Source organism: Caretta caretta, chromosome 10 (genome assembly GCF_965140235.1).
Source record: "Caretta caretta isolate rCarCar2 chromosome 10, rCarCar1.hap1, whole genome shotgun sequence".
NCBI classification, from domain to species: Eukaryota; Metazoa; Chordata; order Testudines; family Cheloniidae; genus Caretta; species Caretta caretta.
Genome location: NC_134215.1, coordinates 78,619,237 through 78,634,142, shown reverse-complemented (window position 1 = coordinate 78,634,142; position 14,906 = coordinate 78,619,237). Strand labels below are relative to the sequence as shown.

General features: G+C 45.4%; 1 protein-coding gene across 1 annotated transcript in view; it reads left to right on the top strand.

Moving 5' to 3' along the window:
- The window catches only part of IGDCC3 (immunoglobulin superfamily DCC subclass member 3), a 184,731-nt gene that overhangs the window by 150,513 nt on the left and 19,312 nt on the right, over positions 1-14,906 (top strand). Inside the window, exons 8-9 of the mRNA XM_048867470.2 lie at positions 11,523-11,770; positions 12,215-12,379. Of these exons, the coding sequence (XP_048723427.1) occupies positions 11,523-11,770; positions 12,215-12,379 (413 nt within the window). The remainder of the gene's footprint in view (positions 1-11,522; positions 11,771-12,214; positions 12,380-14,906) is intronic.

The window sequence follows — 14,906 nt, the reverse complement described above, 5'->3', positions numbered from 1 at the left end:
AACTGTTCTGGGTCGGACCATGGTCCATCTTGCCCAGTGTCCCGTCTCCAACAGTTTCCTGTACCAGAGGTTCGGGAGAATGTACGGAACCCACCTTCTGGAAGTCACAGGTTTAGGGTTTCCCCGGTATGGAGTTGCGTCCCTGACTATCTTGGCCATTAATAGCCATTGATGGACTTATCCTCCATGAGCTTTTCTACTTCTTTTTTTATCCAGTTATACTTTTGGTCATCACAACATCCCATGGCAATGAGTTCCACAGGCTAGCTGTGCGGTGTGTGAAAAAGTGCTTCCTCTTGTTTGTATAAAACCTGCTGCCATCAAACTATGTAATCAAGAAAAACCTGTCATTGGCCATTGTCTGCTGTTTAGAGCAGGGAACCAGGAATCAGGAAGCCACTGTGTTGTCAGCTTCTCTGCTGGCATAAGAAGACACAAGGCCACAGAAGTGAATGGAATTGTACCTTCTGACATCAGCGGTGAACCTGGCTGCTGAGTTCTGTTCCCAGCTCTGACACTGACTTTGGACAAGTCATTTAAACTGTCTGTGACACACGTTCCCTATCTGTCAAATGAAGATAATCGTGCTACTCACCTCTGTAAATTGCTTTGAGATTAGTGCCAAGTATTGTTAGAGATGTATCTTAATTGCAACACTGGCTCTAAGTGAAACTCCTTCAGACATTGGGAAAGCTCCGATCCCTACCCAAACTTTGCAGCTCAGGCCCTTCTCTTTAAGAGGGACCAACTGAAACCAGTGATCCAAGAGCCATTGAACTCTGGGAAGTTTGGAGTTGGGTTGGGATTTAGATCTGAACCTGCAGCTTGGACACTTGTAATTATTATTATTTATATCTATATCCACAACAGTAAAATCCTAAAGAACCCAAAGGGCAGTTTGTGTACCATGAGTGTGTGCACGTTACATACTTGTGTGTACTTTACATGCACATGCAACTGTGTGTATGCTTGTGAGAGAAAATACATTCAAAGTGAAGGTTAGACTGCTGGTGTGCTGAGACCGCTGCCAGTCCTGCTGACCTGGATTGTCTCATTGGTTCCTTGTAGTCCCATGCATTCATCTATTGTTTCTCGTCTTATACTGCAGGCCCTTTGGGGCAGGGACTGTCTCTTTGTTCTGTTTGTATAGCGCCTAACACAACGGGTCCTGGTCCATCATAATACAAATAATAAATCATAATAATAATGAAATGGGCATGGATTGAAACTATATCACTTTTTAAGGCCTTGACTGTGGCTTCTGGAGTATGTGGGATGCAGCTTGCTATCTCCTCCGTGGCCAACCAGTTCTGCTGCCTTGGGGCTAGGATGTGGTGGAGCTGAAGCCCTGTCCCCTCGGCGTGTTGTGCACCCCCTAAGGAGTAGGGAGCAGCAGTCCCTGTTTTCACTTGAAATAGAGTGGAATTCTGCCTAACTTATGTGGGCAACCTGGGAACGGGGAATTTCCTTGCTCCCTCACCCCATATGACGGTCAGGCAGAATCTGGACCTATATCGGTAAGACATTCAGATACCCCGTTGATGAGCACAGGACAGCTAGATATGGAGCCTCTCTACCTGCCCATTTTTAATGCATTGATCCCTGTGCTATCTGGGCACCACTTTTGTCCTCCATCTTACTCCATCTTACTCCATCTTACTTATTGTGGTAGGTCTGAGCCAGGCTCCAATTGCAGGATTTAAACCAGATCCTGGCCAGCCAGAAAGAGGGTTACATCGTGTTCTACTAAATATAAATCCATAGAGCTTAAAGCCAGAAGAGACCATTCTGGTTATCTAGTTTGACTTCCTGCACAACACAGGCCAAAGTCTTTCACCTAGTGGTTCAAGCATGAAGTCCATCATGTCTGGTTGAGCTAGAGCACATTGTTTAGAAAGACATCCAACTCTGAGGTAACGATTTCAAGTGATGGAGAATTCGCCTCGTCCCTTGGGCAGTTCTTCCATTAATTACCCTCACTCTTAAAAATGGGCACCTTATTTCCGGTCCGAATTTGTCTAGCTTCCAAATGTGGGACACCTTTGGAACAACGTCACCATGCACCACTCCAGGCAAAAGCTTCTTTCTAACCATGCTGGCAAGTGGCTGAGAGACAGTTATTCATCTGTACAGTCATCTCCAAGACAGACCATCACAAATACAGTCATGCTGGCCATAGCATGTGGTCAGAAACTTTTTGAATGGGTGATTGCCATGCATCTGAATGCTGACTGGTACATTCCTGCCACCAACAAAACTGAAAGGGCTCCCACAACTAGTCACTCTAATCTCTGCGTTAGTTACATCGCATTTTCTCCTGATCAGGAGCGAACCTCTTTTTGTATGTGTGCACATGCTGATACCTTTCCAAGTAGGCCCCTCTTTTTCTTTGTGCCGCTGAAGCAGTGAAGAGGTTTCCTTCACTTTGGAAAGCTGAGCTCTGGTCACTGGCCTAGACCTCTGACCCAAGTGAGATCAGTCATCTTGATTGCCTGTGAACCAAGAGACAGCTTGTGAATATGCTGCTTTTGAATAGCTGAGGCCTCCTGTTCCTCTCCACCCCCACTTCAGATCGGCGTGGTGTGAATTGACAACAACGCAGCTCCCCACTTTTATCAATGCCTGTCAGTGCATTGTGCAAAAATTTGATTGAGCTCTCAGCTCACTGAGCATCTTTAGTGGCCAGCAGAAAGCGTTCTGGCATCTCATATCGTCTGATGCGTTAATGTTGCCATCAGTCTGGCAGGAGCGGAAAAGTTTTCAAAGAGCAGATGTCCCGACGTGACAGATTTTCTGTTCACAGGGAGAAATAAAGGGCACTTGCATATTTCAGGCATTTCGAGCCAGGACCACTCTGCTGCTGTGTGAAGGGGAGGGGAATGTCACATAGCAGCTAGACATTTTGCTTTTGTTTCAGCTTCTTAATAAAAAAAACAACAACAAACCTTTGGGAAACAGGGCCAGGTTCTGCCCCAAATGACACCTGCTGCAGCCTCACTGATTTTGATGGGGATTCACAATGGGCAAAAGCAGGCAGAATTGGTCCCATAAATATTTAAGAGGCAAACTGGAGCTTACCAGTGGCCTCTTCAAGGAGCAGAGCCTCATATTTGACGAATTATCATTGACTTGCTGCTAATAACCCCCTTAGAATTTAGGCATGATAGAGATTACCATGGTGTAGGCAGGGTGCTGGAACAATTTGTATCGTGGGGGTGCTGAGAGCCATTGAACCAAATTGTAAACCCTGTGTATGATGGAAACCACTTCAAGCCAGGGGGTGCTGCTGTACCCCCAGCACCCCTAGATCCAGCACCTATGGTAGGTGCTTCCACCGAGGATATACAGGGTCTTGACAGTCCATTTGTGATATCTGCAGGTCAGGTTGTGTTGTTTTTTTTTTCTACGTGAGTGTGTGTGCGTGAGAGAGAGAGCAAACCTTATTTTGAGGTTACTAGTTCCTTATATAATTGTACCTTATGGAAGTCCAGCGTTTTTTCCTAGGATAAGCACTCTGCCTGCTTCTCTGCCCTCAATTTCTACACCTCATTAAAGTTTTTAGGTGTTGCTGAAAATGTAATAATTGTATCGACCCACTGTCTTTGACCTAGTTCAAAGTAACACAACATCTGTGGCCTCTGTCGATCATATTTAATGGCTCTCTTTGACCCTAATCATCTACCACTCACAAACTCGCACTTATAAACCTCCAGGAAAGAAAAGTTTTAAAAAGTCTCTAAGACAGAGGTTTTAGCTGCATGCTGTTTTCAGTGTGCGCAGAATCTTATTTCTTCAGACATGACAGTCTGCTCTAGGAATGTTAGCTGCTGGTGTAAAATCTCACAAGCTACAACTCAGTTAGGAAATTTAGTTATTTCATATGGCAGAACACAGTGATATCAGGGTCCTATTGGTAAGGCATATGGTGCCTGTGAAATATCACAGGGTATGCCTACCCAGATCCTGATCACTTAGCATCCCCAGGGACCTCTTGGACTGGAAGTTCTAGCATCTGGATAACATGGTTTGGTTTAAAATGGCAGCTAATCACCTCACACTTTGCCCTCTGAAATGCTCTCTGAAAATACAGGAGAAAGGGTCAGGTATACAGCGGTTATCTCACAGCAATTGTGTTTCCTGCCCTATTACTCTGCTAGCATTCTGCTAAAATAATCTGCCAGCAGATGTGTTGAGACAAGCCTCTTTCTAATATTGAAACAGCCAGAGGCAGATCCAGTTTTAATGGAGATAATATAATTTCATCTTGACTGACAACATGACCCTGGCTGGAGAGTAGGCTGTTTTCCATTGGGGGAAGGGAGATCTGGGTCAAATTCAAGGCGCTGGTCCTATTCTTTAAGGTCCTTCATGGGCAAGTTCTTGGCTACCTCAGAGAGTTTCTTTCCATTCATGACTTACGGGACAGCTGCACTTATCAAGAATGTTGATGCTGTTCGTGCCTGGGATGAGACTTTTGGTAGGCGGTGGTAGGGGTGCAGGCAGAGAGTTCTGTGGGTCTCTCTGCTGGAGATGATCCCAAGTCCTGCTCTGTGGCTGTGCAAAGGCCACCTTCTTATGCAAAAGCCTTCCTGCAATGACAGGAGTCAAAGAACAAATAAATATGGAAAACACCTCCAGGGAAGAGTACCTAAATCTAGCCATGATGAACAGAATCCATGATGTGATTCAGATGTGTTGTGATTCTTATTCCTGTATGCTGCATCTAGGTACTAGACAGATGGGTATGTTGTAAAAAACGTAGAGAGAGACAGTTCATGAACACTGAGGTAAATCAAATAACCCCTCCAAGCCAGCATTGAGGAGTGTTGGCAGACCATTCTTGGGCAAGCCTGCCACAGCTCGAGCTGTACCTGTCTGTGGCTAGAGACAGACCTCAGCCCCGCACTTTTCACCAGCGCTAACGATAAAAGAAACAAATGTTTTTAATTTCAAATTCAACCTGTGATTTGTATTGCTGTACTCTTCAGACTCCACTCTGAGAACTAAAAAGAAAAGGAGTACTTGTGGCACCTTAGAGACTAACCAATTTATTTGAGCATGAGCTTTCGTGAGCTACAGCTCACTTCATCGGATGCATACCGTGGAAACTGCAGCAGACTTTATATATACACAGAGAATACGAAACAATACCTCCTCCCACCCCACTGTCCTGCTGGTAATAGCTTATCTAAAGTGATCATCAGGTGGGCCATTTCCAGCACAAATCCAGGTTTTCTCACCCTCCACCCCCCCACACAAATTCACTCTCCTGCTGGTGATAGCCCATCCAAAGTGACAACTCTTTACACAATGTGCATGATAATCAAGTCGGGCTATTTCCTGCACAAATCCGAGAAAACCTGGATTTGTGCAGGAAATAGCCTGACTTGATTATCATGCACATTGTGTAAAGAGTTGTCACTTTGGATGGGCTATCACCAGCAGGAGAGTGAATTTGTGTGGGGGGGTGGAGGGTGAGAAAACCTGGATTTGTGCTGGAAATGGCCCACCTGATGATCACTTTAGATAAGCTATTACCAGCAGGACAGTGGGGTGGGAGGAGGTATTGTTTCATATTCTCTGTGTATATATAAAGTCTGCTGCAGTTTCCACGGTATGCACCCGATGAAGTGAGCTGTAGCTCACGAAAGCTCATGCTCAAATAAATTGGTTAGTCTCTAAGGTGCCACAAGTACTCCTTTTCTTTTTGCGAATACAGACTAACACGGCTGTTACTCTGAACTCTGAGAACTGCTATTGCTCAGCTTTTATTATATTGCTGTTCTTCTGTGACACATTCGAGACCACCAGCGTTTGACTTCGGCAGTAAAGTATTTCACCGGTAAAGAACAATAAGCTGCCTGCTCTAATCTACACAGCCTGTTTAGCATTACGACAGGCGGCCACAGGCGGGACTTGAATTGGATGCAGTGCTCTGATCCCTTAGGCAGAATAGGCCCTCGTATTAAGGGTTGTAACTATGATCTTGGCTTGAGGTTCATCTGACTTTTTGGGGGCACTGCATTCTTGGTAGAGTGTGCATCCGAGGCTGTGGAATCTCCCACCACCAGAGATCAGCAAGATCACCAAGCCCTACCATTTCTAGGTTATGATGCTCAACCTCTTTCCCGCAATAATGCAGCTGCAAAAAGACCAAATCGCATTCTTTTGGAAGACAACCCCCGAGTGTGGGTCCACTCAGGGCAGCAGAGGAGTCGAGGGAGAGGTGGGGAGTTTTGATCTCTTTTGCTGACAGTGTTGGTGTGACTCGTTTAGGTATCTGACACCTAGATACTGCTGGGATTGGTGAATTAGATATGAGTTGGAGGCTCTTTCACATGCCATCTGGTGCCAAGGCATAAATTAGAAACTGGCTGATTGCAGACCCTGGGATTAGATCAGCATCTTCCCCTCTGGTGTCATGCGATTTCCTCAGCTCGTTGCAACAGAGAGCTGGCTTTTTGTTTTCAGAAGGCTGTACACATGTCGGAGAGCAGGGCATGAGGAACAGGTCTGGTTAAATAGGGGCCAGTTCCTAATGTTTTCAAAGGCTCCCCACTACAGGAAACTCTCAGGGAAGACATCCAAACCACGGACCATCTAGAGCAGTGGTTCTCAAACTAGGGCCACCACTTGTTCAGGGAAAGTCCCTGGTGGGCCGGGCCAGTTTGTTTACCTGCTGCATCCACAGGTTCGGCCGATCGCTGCTCCCACTGGCCGCAGTTTGCCGTTCCAGGAAGCGGTGGCCCTCGTTTGAGAACCACTGATCTAGTGAACCACTGCCCTCTAAGAGCCTTCTCTGGTGGGGCAGCTTTGATTCATTCCATGTCACTGGAAGCCACAGAGTGGATGTCGGACTTGGACGTTGACCTTGAGTGCTGTTTTGCAAGTGGCCATATGAAAAAAGAACGCTATAGAGTCTGCTCCATCGATCTGAGCAGCCAGCCCAAGAACGAAACGAAAGGACAGTGAGGTGTGAACAGAGCCAGGGCACTGCTCCCTCCCCGACCCTGACTGTCTCTCTTCCTACATTTAAAATGTATATTAAACCCAGCGATAAGTCCGTGGAAGCTAAATGCTTCCCATTGTTTCTGTGTCGCTTTGTCTGCAATCGGGAGGTTCCGCGCTCCCCTCTGCTTCAGAGCCAGCCTGGATAAGGCTGTTCCTAGGTACACAGATGCCCAGCGAATTCATAAGAATAATCCCAATATTGATGCTGCAGACGGAAGCAGCATTCGTGCTCCTTTCTCACAGCTTCTGTTTTATGCAAAGCTGCAAATACAGCTTTTGAATTGCATAATCCCGCCTTTGCACCATCTGTCCTTGTGGAAATCATCTCTTGTTGGCACAGTTGAGCTACAAGTTGGGCCTTCTTTCCCCCCTTTCCGTTTTCATTTAATCAGCTATATTGAGCCTATGGCTATGAAGGGAGTTTACGGTTTGATTCACTGAAATCACCATATCAGCTGAAACCGTCCTATTTCGTATTCCATTTACAATGTTTCCAAGGAAACAAAGGCCTAGGACATAAATAGATGGCTGTTAAACATTTGCTCATGTGCGCCAGTCCTGATGATTTGCAAGGCAGAAATATAAATGTTAAATCAACAGCAATAATTAATTTTAATACAGGAAGACCAATATTTTGTTACAATTAAAAGAATCATTCATTATGATATACAATCAGACAATGTTGGGTTATTTGTAATTTACATTTTCTACTTACGGTTTTTCACTGACATAAACAATGTGCCTGATTCTGACCTTACTTAAAGTCATGTAATTTCACTGACTTCAGCAGAGTTACTCCAGATTTTCGCCAGCGTAACTGAGACCAGACTCATCCACAGTGTTTCTTTATCTCTAACGTTCACCCTCATGTAATAAAATGTTTTTTTTTAATGCCATGATCTGGTAGTAAATGTGGATTTGGTTAGATTTGGAGCATTTCTTACATACCAAAGGGTCTGTCTGTGTGTGTGTGTGTTTGTTTCTGCTTGAGGAATCATTTATTGCATGCTGACTTTGACATATACTGTACAAATGTCACTGAAACCCTGAGACATTATGATCCAATGAAACTTTCTGCTAAGTTACAAGTGAGCCAACGCAAAACCATTCAAAACCTGTCAAATGTACTGAACAGAACTCAGGAAATCATCATGAGAACAACCAGGCAAATAAGCATAAATACAGTGCAACAGGTATGTGGCCACCACAATGTATAACTATATCATGTGATACAGTGGTAAGCAGAGTTTACGTACAATAATGAATGAAAAATGTCCTGTGTGAAAATATATACCCTGCAGGATTTTGTCAGGTGATGAGAAACATCCAATAGAACATGGTAAGTTAAAATGCCAGTTCAAAGGTTAGTAAAAATATTTCCAACATTGTCCAGTCCTGGCTGATGTAAATGTACTGGTAACTTCCCAACATCAGCTAGGGATGGGGCTCAGGCACTGGGTTTAGCACCATGTCTGAGCTTTCCCAGAGTGGGTGGCTGGATCTGTGCATTTGGTTAGGGCTCATCTTCATCAGAGACTTATGTAAGTTACATCAATGGTTTAGAATTTGCCCTTGATTGTGAGATAGAAATGGTGTGAAGATGCCATACACTGTACCTCTCCCACCATATTGAAATGATTTCATAAACATGTTCTTCTCCCTTTCACGCCTTCCCAGTCAAGGCCCCATGCTGTGGGAACCTTCCTCCCCCACAGAGAGGAGGCTGGGATGGGACACTCTTCCAGATCCCTTCTGTACTTTTTTAGCTGGCCAGAGGAGTTTGCTGGAGTCATTCACCCACCGGGGACCGAGCACCTGACTCACTCCCCGGACCCCTAGTCAATTCCTTTTCCACTTGAACTCAGATCTCCATGTTAGTGCCTGACATCAGCCATGAAGATAACTTGTGGATGCTGTTCAGAGAGGTTTGACTCTATTACGAGCCTCTGGTGGTCAGTATTTACTGTGGCTAGTGTGACCGATTGATAAAGTGGGGGCCAGTCAGTGAGATTTCTAAGTGGATGGATATTCCCTTTAACTCTACTTACATTCCTACACACACACACAGGGCTGTGTTCTCTCATTGATGAGTTCAAGTAAGTCCATTTAAGGCTAATGGAAGGTAACCTTATATATAAGTATTTTAGTATTCTAGCTGTGGTCCAAAACACTTCAATTTACAGCAGAAATTACAATTCAACCACAATTTACAGCAGTGATTTGTACTAGAACCATCTCTTATTTTTTAAAATAAGTGTTCCAGTATTTTCTCCCATGCAACATATTCTCAAGCTGAGCTTAGCAGGAATTTACATCTTCAGAGCAGGCTGAAAAAAGCATCAACTTCCCTCTTTTTTACACAATAGTAACTGGGCTAACGCAGTTATAAATATATTTTGTTTGGCACCTTCTTGAGCTACTGCATCAAGGTTGTTAGAAGCAACTCCAGTTTATTTGAGCTTCAGAGGCTGCCTGCCAGTTTCTATTAGGTAGCAGAAAGAACATTGTAAGAGTACAGTGACCCTGGGTCTTTGAAGGCTGATGTATTGGATATTTACTTTTAATCTCTTTTTTTTGTTCCAAACTTGATTTTTGAGGAAATATGTAAGAGCTTAAAAGACCAGACCATGCATTGTCTGCCTCCCTTTGAGAGCTGAAAGTTACTAAAATGCTGTTTTGAACAGTAAATAGCAAAATAGGCAGGTTGCTAGTAACAAGTGTGTCCTCTTTTCTTTTCTTTTTTTCTTTCTGAAATTGATAGTTGCTGGCTCTGTTTGTCTGAATCTGGGCAGCTGTTCCACTCCATTGGATATGAAATTGTCTCAGTTATAAATGGCCCTTGTCATAAAACCGTGCAGTTCTTGAAGCAGCAATTCACTTCAACTACCTGAGGTGTAAATGGAATCTAATTCTGCGTATTACCACCTATCTAACGAACAACCATCCTCTCACACTGGCAGGATTGGGGCACTAGAATCAATGAACAGAGCCACCAGCATTTTAGAGATTTGGAGCATGACCGGGCTTTTTCCCCCTGCTGAAATGGTTGTGACTGAAAGCCCCTAAACCAAGAAGCAGCCCCCCCCACCCCTATCCCTGCAGTATGTTTGAAGAGCAGTTCCAATGATTGCAGTATGAAATCGGTGCTTTCAAACACCAGCATCAGAAATGCACACGGAGGTTTTGTGAAAACCGGAGAACAGGCTCGCAGTCTTTGGATTTCGGTTTGAAATGATCAGGCTTTTCAGTACACAAAGGCAAAGGATGAAGCTACAGCCCCGCAGGATAAGTGGGCTAATCCTAATGTTACCCTAAGACTGCTATAATGTGCTATAATACAATTACAACATCACCAGAGGGCTTTCTGACTGGGGTTGATTAGACTTGGCTTAAATTTCACGGGCTTTGCCTTTGCCAGCTCATTGTTGGTAGCTATTTCGATAATCCTTCCTAGCCAAGTTAACATCATGTGAATAGACACAGGGACCAAGCAGGTGTAGGGCCCAACTCTGCAAGGCACCAAGCACCTTTAACAGCTGAAGTTGGCACCAGCTGAGCTCAGCACCTGTCTAGAGGCTCTTACCTTCTTGAAGAATCAGGTTCTTCAGTGAGACTAAAATCTTACTGAAAGTAGGGCTCAGAATTCACACTTTCCCTGTGCTGTCTTGCATACTCACTCTGCTGAACTCAGATTGCTTCCCTCCCTCATGACCATTTGTGATCATGAAGCACCATTCTCATCTCTAGGCTGAAATAGCAAATGACTGGCAAATATCTCAGGTGTAAAGAATTGTGCTGAAAGCAACTCAGCTGAGCTTGGGGGGCCAGGGCAGATTAAGATTCCACTGAGAAAAGGCAGGTTCTAAGCAAGAAGATGAACATGAATCAGATTTGAGAATGCCACCTCCCTACCCTTCCTTGATACTTGCCTGTTTATACAGCCGAGGATTGCATTCTCCCGCTCTGCCCCACAGCATTGCACTGGGAACCCATGTTCCATGACCCCTAAGTCATTCTCACAGACACGGCTCAGTGTAGGACACAGTTGCCCATCCTGTAACTGCGACCTATATTGTTAGTGTCTCATTCTTTCTCCACAGCCCAGGGGCAGCAGCCCCTCGGGGTGTGCCTCTTCCCTTCTAACTTTAATTAGAGGTGACCACAATCTCTTTAATTCAAGACACAGATATGCCGCCTGGTTACAAAATCAGGATAATGTCTTCTCCTTTTTCTCTTCCTCCTCCCTGGGCTTTTTCTTTTCATGGAATCATCAACTTGCAGATGCAGCGTTGGGAGCCTATTTATAGCTCCTGTTTGGCTCAGCAAGCAATGCCAAATGGGATTTATTTCAACGGTACCACAGTCAGCCTCAGCTGTTTGTGACATCTTTTCAGACCCGGCCGGATGGACCTCGCTGTGGCGGGCAGGTGGGATTTTGAAGGGGCCAGATATTTCTAGGAAAGCGCTCGGCTCAGAACAGCTTGTTTTGTTTTGTCGGCCTGTATTTTTAGCACACTCACAATCTACGGGATCAGTCAGGAGGATGAAGCTATCTACCAGTGCATCGCTGAGAACAGCGCCGGCTCTACCCAAGCCAGCGCGCGCCTGACGGTGCTGTGGGCAGATGGGTTGCCTGGTCCCCCGCAGAATGTGAAAGCTGAGACCGTCTCCGCAACCACCGTCCAGGTATCCTGGAGCGAACCTCTGCAGAACACCAAGGAGATCATCGGTTACGTGCTGCACATAAGGAAAGCTGCAGGTATGGGAAAAAACCTGATGCTCCTTCTCCTACTTGAATATTATGGTGATGAGGGGCATGTAAATGACTAGATAGAGAGATGATCAAGTTATCTCATCCCTGTCATCTGAATCTCCCTGAGGATTAGTCTTTGTATGCAGGTCAGAGAATAGGAGATAAGAGTAAGCAGAATATGAGAAAAGTTATACCAAACCTTCCATATAGCCTAATAGTTAAATATAAGGAACCGAGTGCTGGTATTTCCTCTGAGAGGGAAGGGAAAGTGAAGCTATATGGGCCCAGTCCAACTCCCATGGTGAGTAGAATCAGGCCAGGCAAATGCAGTTCCTTGTTTTGATGCAAAACTACGACTTAGTAAACTGTTGCTGCAGCATTTGTCTGTCCGATCATTCCCTCTTAGGCAAAGCTAATGTCTCTCTGCTTTCCCTTTCTTGTGCATTTCAGACCCCGTGGAGATGGAATACCAGGAGGCTGTTAGCAAAAGCACCTTCCAGCAACTAGTGACGGATTTAGAGCCCTCGACCAGTTATAGCTTCTATATAAAGGCTTATACCTCCCGGGGTGCCAGCAAAGCCTCTGAAGTCATGGTGGTGAGCACGCTGGGAGAAGGTAAGGAGACCTAAAGCTTGAGAGATCTGATGCTGGGAAACCTGCGGATAGCAACTCCATTTATCGGGCTGATAAATGTACTTGAATATTTTAGATCATGTCTTCTTATTGTTCCCCCTTTTTCCTGCTCTGTATTGTGCTGTAGGATGTTATATAGAATTCAGCTGTCGTCTTATGACAAGGAGCTAATGGAGTTCCTCATCCTGGCAGTATTGGACTGGCAAGTCAAAAGCAGCTCACGCTCTGTCTGATCTCCGACGCTACACAGCCTAACACTGTGTAACGTTGGAAGTTGTTGAGGGTTCTTTTTTTTTAAAATGTAGCCGTTTCTGTGTTGGTTGTGTGCCCGGTTGCAGGTGAAAGGCTCTTTATTGTTTATAATGTACCAAAGGAGAGTCTTTTGCAGCAAGTGGGGTATGTTTGTGGATTTTCTCTCCCCATCTAAACACACTACAGAGACCTCTGCAATGTTTTGTGCTGTGCAATGCCAGTGGCTTCCTCACACAACCCTTTTGTTCCCATTTCTCCTTCCCCGAGGTCCCTTCTCTGGAAAATGAGTGAGTTCTTTTGATCACCTCAGTGGGGCCTGACTTCATGCTGCCTCATGCCTAGATTTCCGCCCCACCCCCACTCCAAATTCTGTGTGCAGCTCTTGCAGGATCAGGCCCTAGCGATGAAGGAAGTAAAGGGCGTTCGCCAGGTGGTGCTCTAGGTCTCAGTTTGGAGTCATTGGGCCAGATTTTCAGCTGGTGTGAGCTGGGGTAGCTGCTTTGAGGGGGAAGATGAGGTAGAATAAAACCAGCACACCTGCATAGAGGGGATCCACAGGTGATATAGAGCGATTGGAGCTGCTCCTGTGCCACTCACTTCCTGGTTCCTGGCTCAGGGGGAGAGGCCGGGGAAAAGGTTGTGGCAAGGGTAGCCCTACGCTGGCAGCCAGCTACATGAGAGTAGCACTCTCGGGCTCTGGATGCCCCATTGAAGCCAATGGGAGTTGAATGCCAGCCCGTCTCAGGATCAGGCCAACGCTGCGTTGTAACCTTAAACCACTTGTTTTAAACAAAGACTAAAGTCCAGGTCCCCCAAGGTATTCAGGTGCTGAACTCCCATTGAGGCTCTGGGCCTAAACCCCTACGCATGAAACAAAGGTCTCCGTGTTCCCCAGGAGCCAAAATACTGTAGTAATGTGAGCACAAGGTCTGGTGTCTGAGCAGCCATTCCTAAAGAACCCGGCATGTGTACTTTCTTTGGATGACTGTGGTTCTCCTGAGGGCAGCTGATTAACAGCCCAGCAGAGCGAATCCTTGCTTTACCCACCGAACAAGAAGCTTCCCTCCCAGCCACAAAGCCCTGACCTGGAGCGACCTCATCTTTCAGTTCGACCTCTGGGGCTTATTCGTACCTTGGCCTCTCTGTGGAGGTTGCCAGTTAGTGTCCCCAGTGTGCAAATGCTCTTTGTGATGGGAGACACTTGTCCACAGGAAACTGGACAGAAATCACCCAACCCTGTTTAATAGGCCACAGTCGTGAGATGCGATAACTTTCAGTCACTGGCCGTGTGCAGGAGGGTGTAGTGTTTTCTGAAGGGGCAGATCTCTGAGCATTTCAGGCGGCGGATGCCCATGGTTTATCTCAACGGCCTCTTCTTTTGCTGTGAGACAAATGCATAGGAGGGGTGTGTTTTCCCTCAAGAAAGCACTCTGATAATGAATTTGAAATTGAAATATCAGTGATATGAGGAGAAAGGGCCTATTTCAGATATAGTTGAAATAGGGCCATTGACTTCAAGTTGGTGAATCAGATCTCAACTCGGCTTTCAGTGGATGTGAACATTTGCTATAGTATTTAAGTAAAAGGGCTAATAAATCCTTGCAATGGAACGGGCTGCGTAGTTACCCTTCAAGGTTATTCACTCAGCATTCTGAAGGAAACCAGTCATCCTTTTAGCTTGGCTTTCCTTTCAACGTAGAGAGAGGGGGTGTAAACTTTAAAATCCTTGACCCAAAGCTCTGAGTTCAGTAGCAGTAGCCAGCAGCCACGCATGCCTCATAAAACTTGGTGTTTTTTGGACAAGGTTGGGGCAGGCTGGGTAGGGCTTTTTGACATTATTCCCTTAAATCAGCACGTGCACGTTTACGTATTTTGTATCAGGGTAATAAATTTCCAGGCTCTTTGAAGCTTGAAGGCATCCTTGTACAGCCCTAATGTCTTTAAAAACAACATCGCCCCATGTAACAAAGATTAACCACTAAGCTGCAATTTGTAATGGACAAATAAGCCTTGCTAAATACCCCATTCTCCCTCCACTGAGCTTAATTCACTTCTTTTTTTCCCCGATTGCTGCTGTTTGAAGGGGCTCTTATCATCTAGTTCATCTGTAAAATGTTGTTCTAAATGACTCTCCTAAGACAGAAATGTTTTTGTGACTTATTTTAAGTTCAGTGACACCAGGTTTGGTTTGTGTTTTGGGAAGGCATGACGACAAGGAGAGACTTAGGGTATGTCTACACTGCGATAAAAAACACGT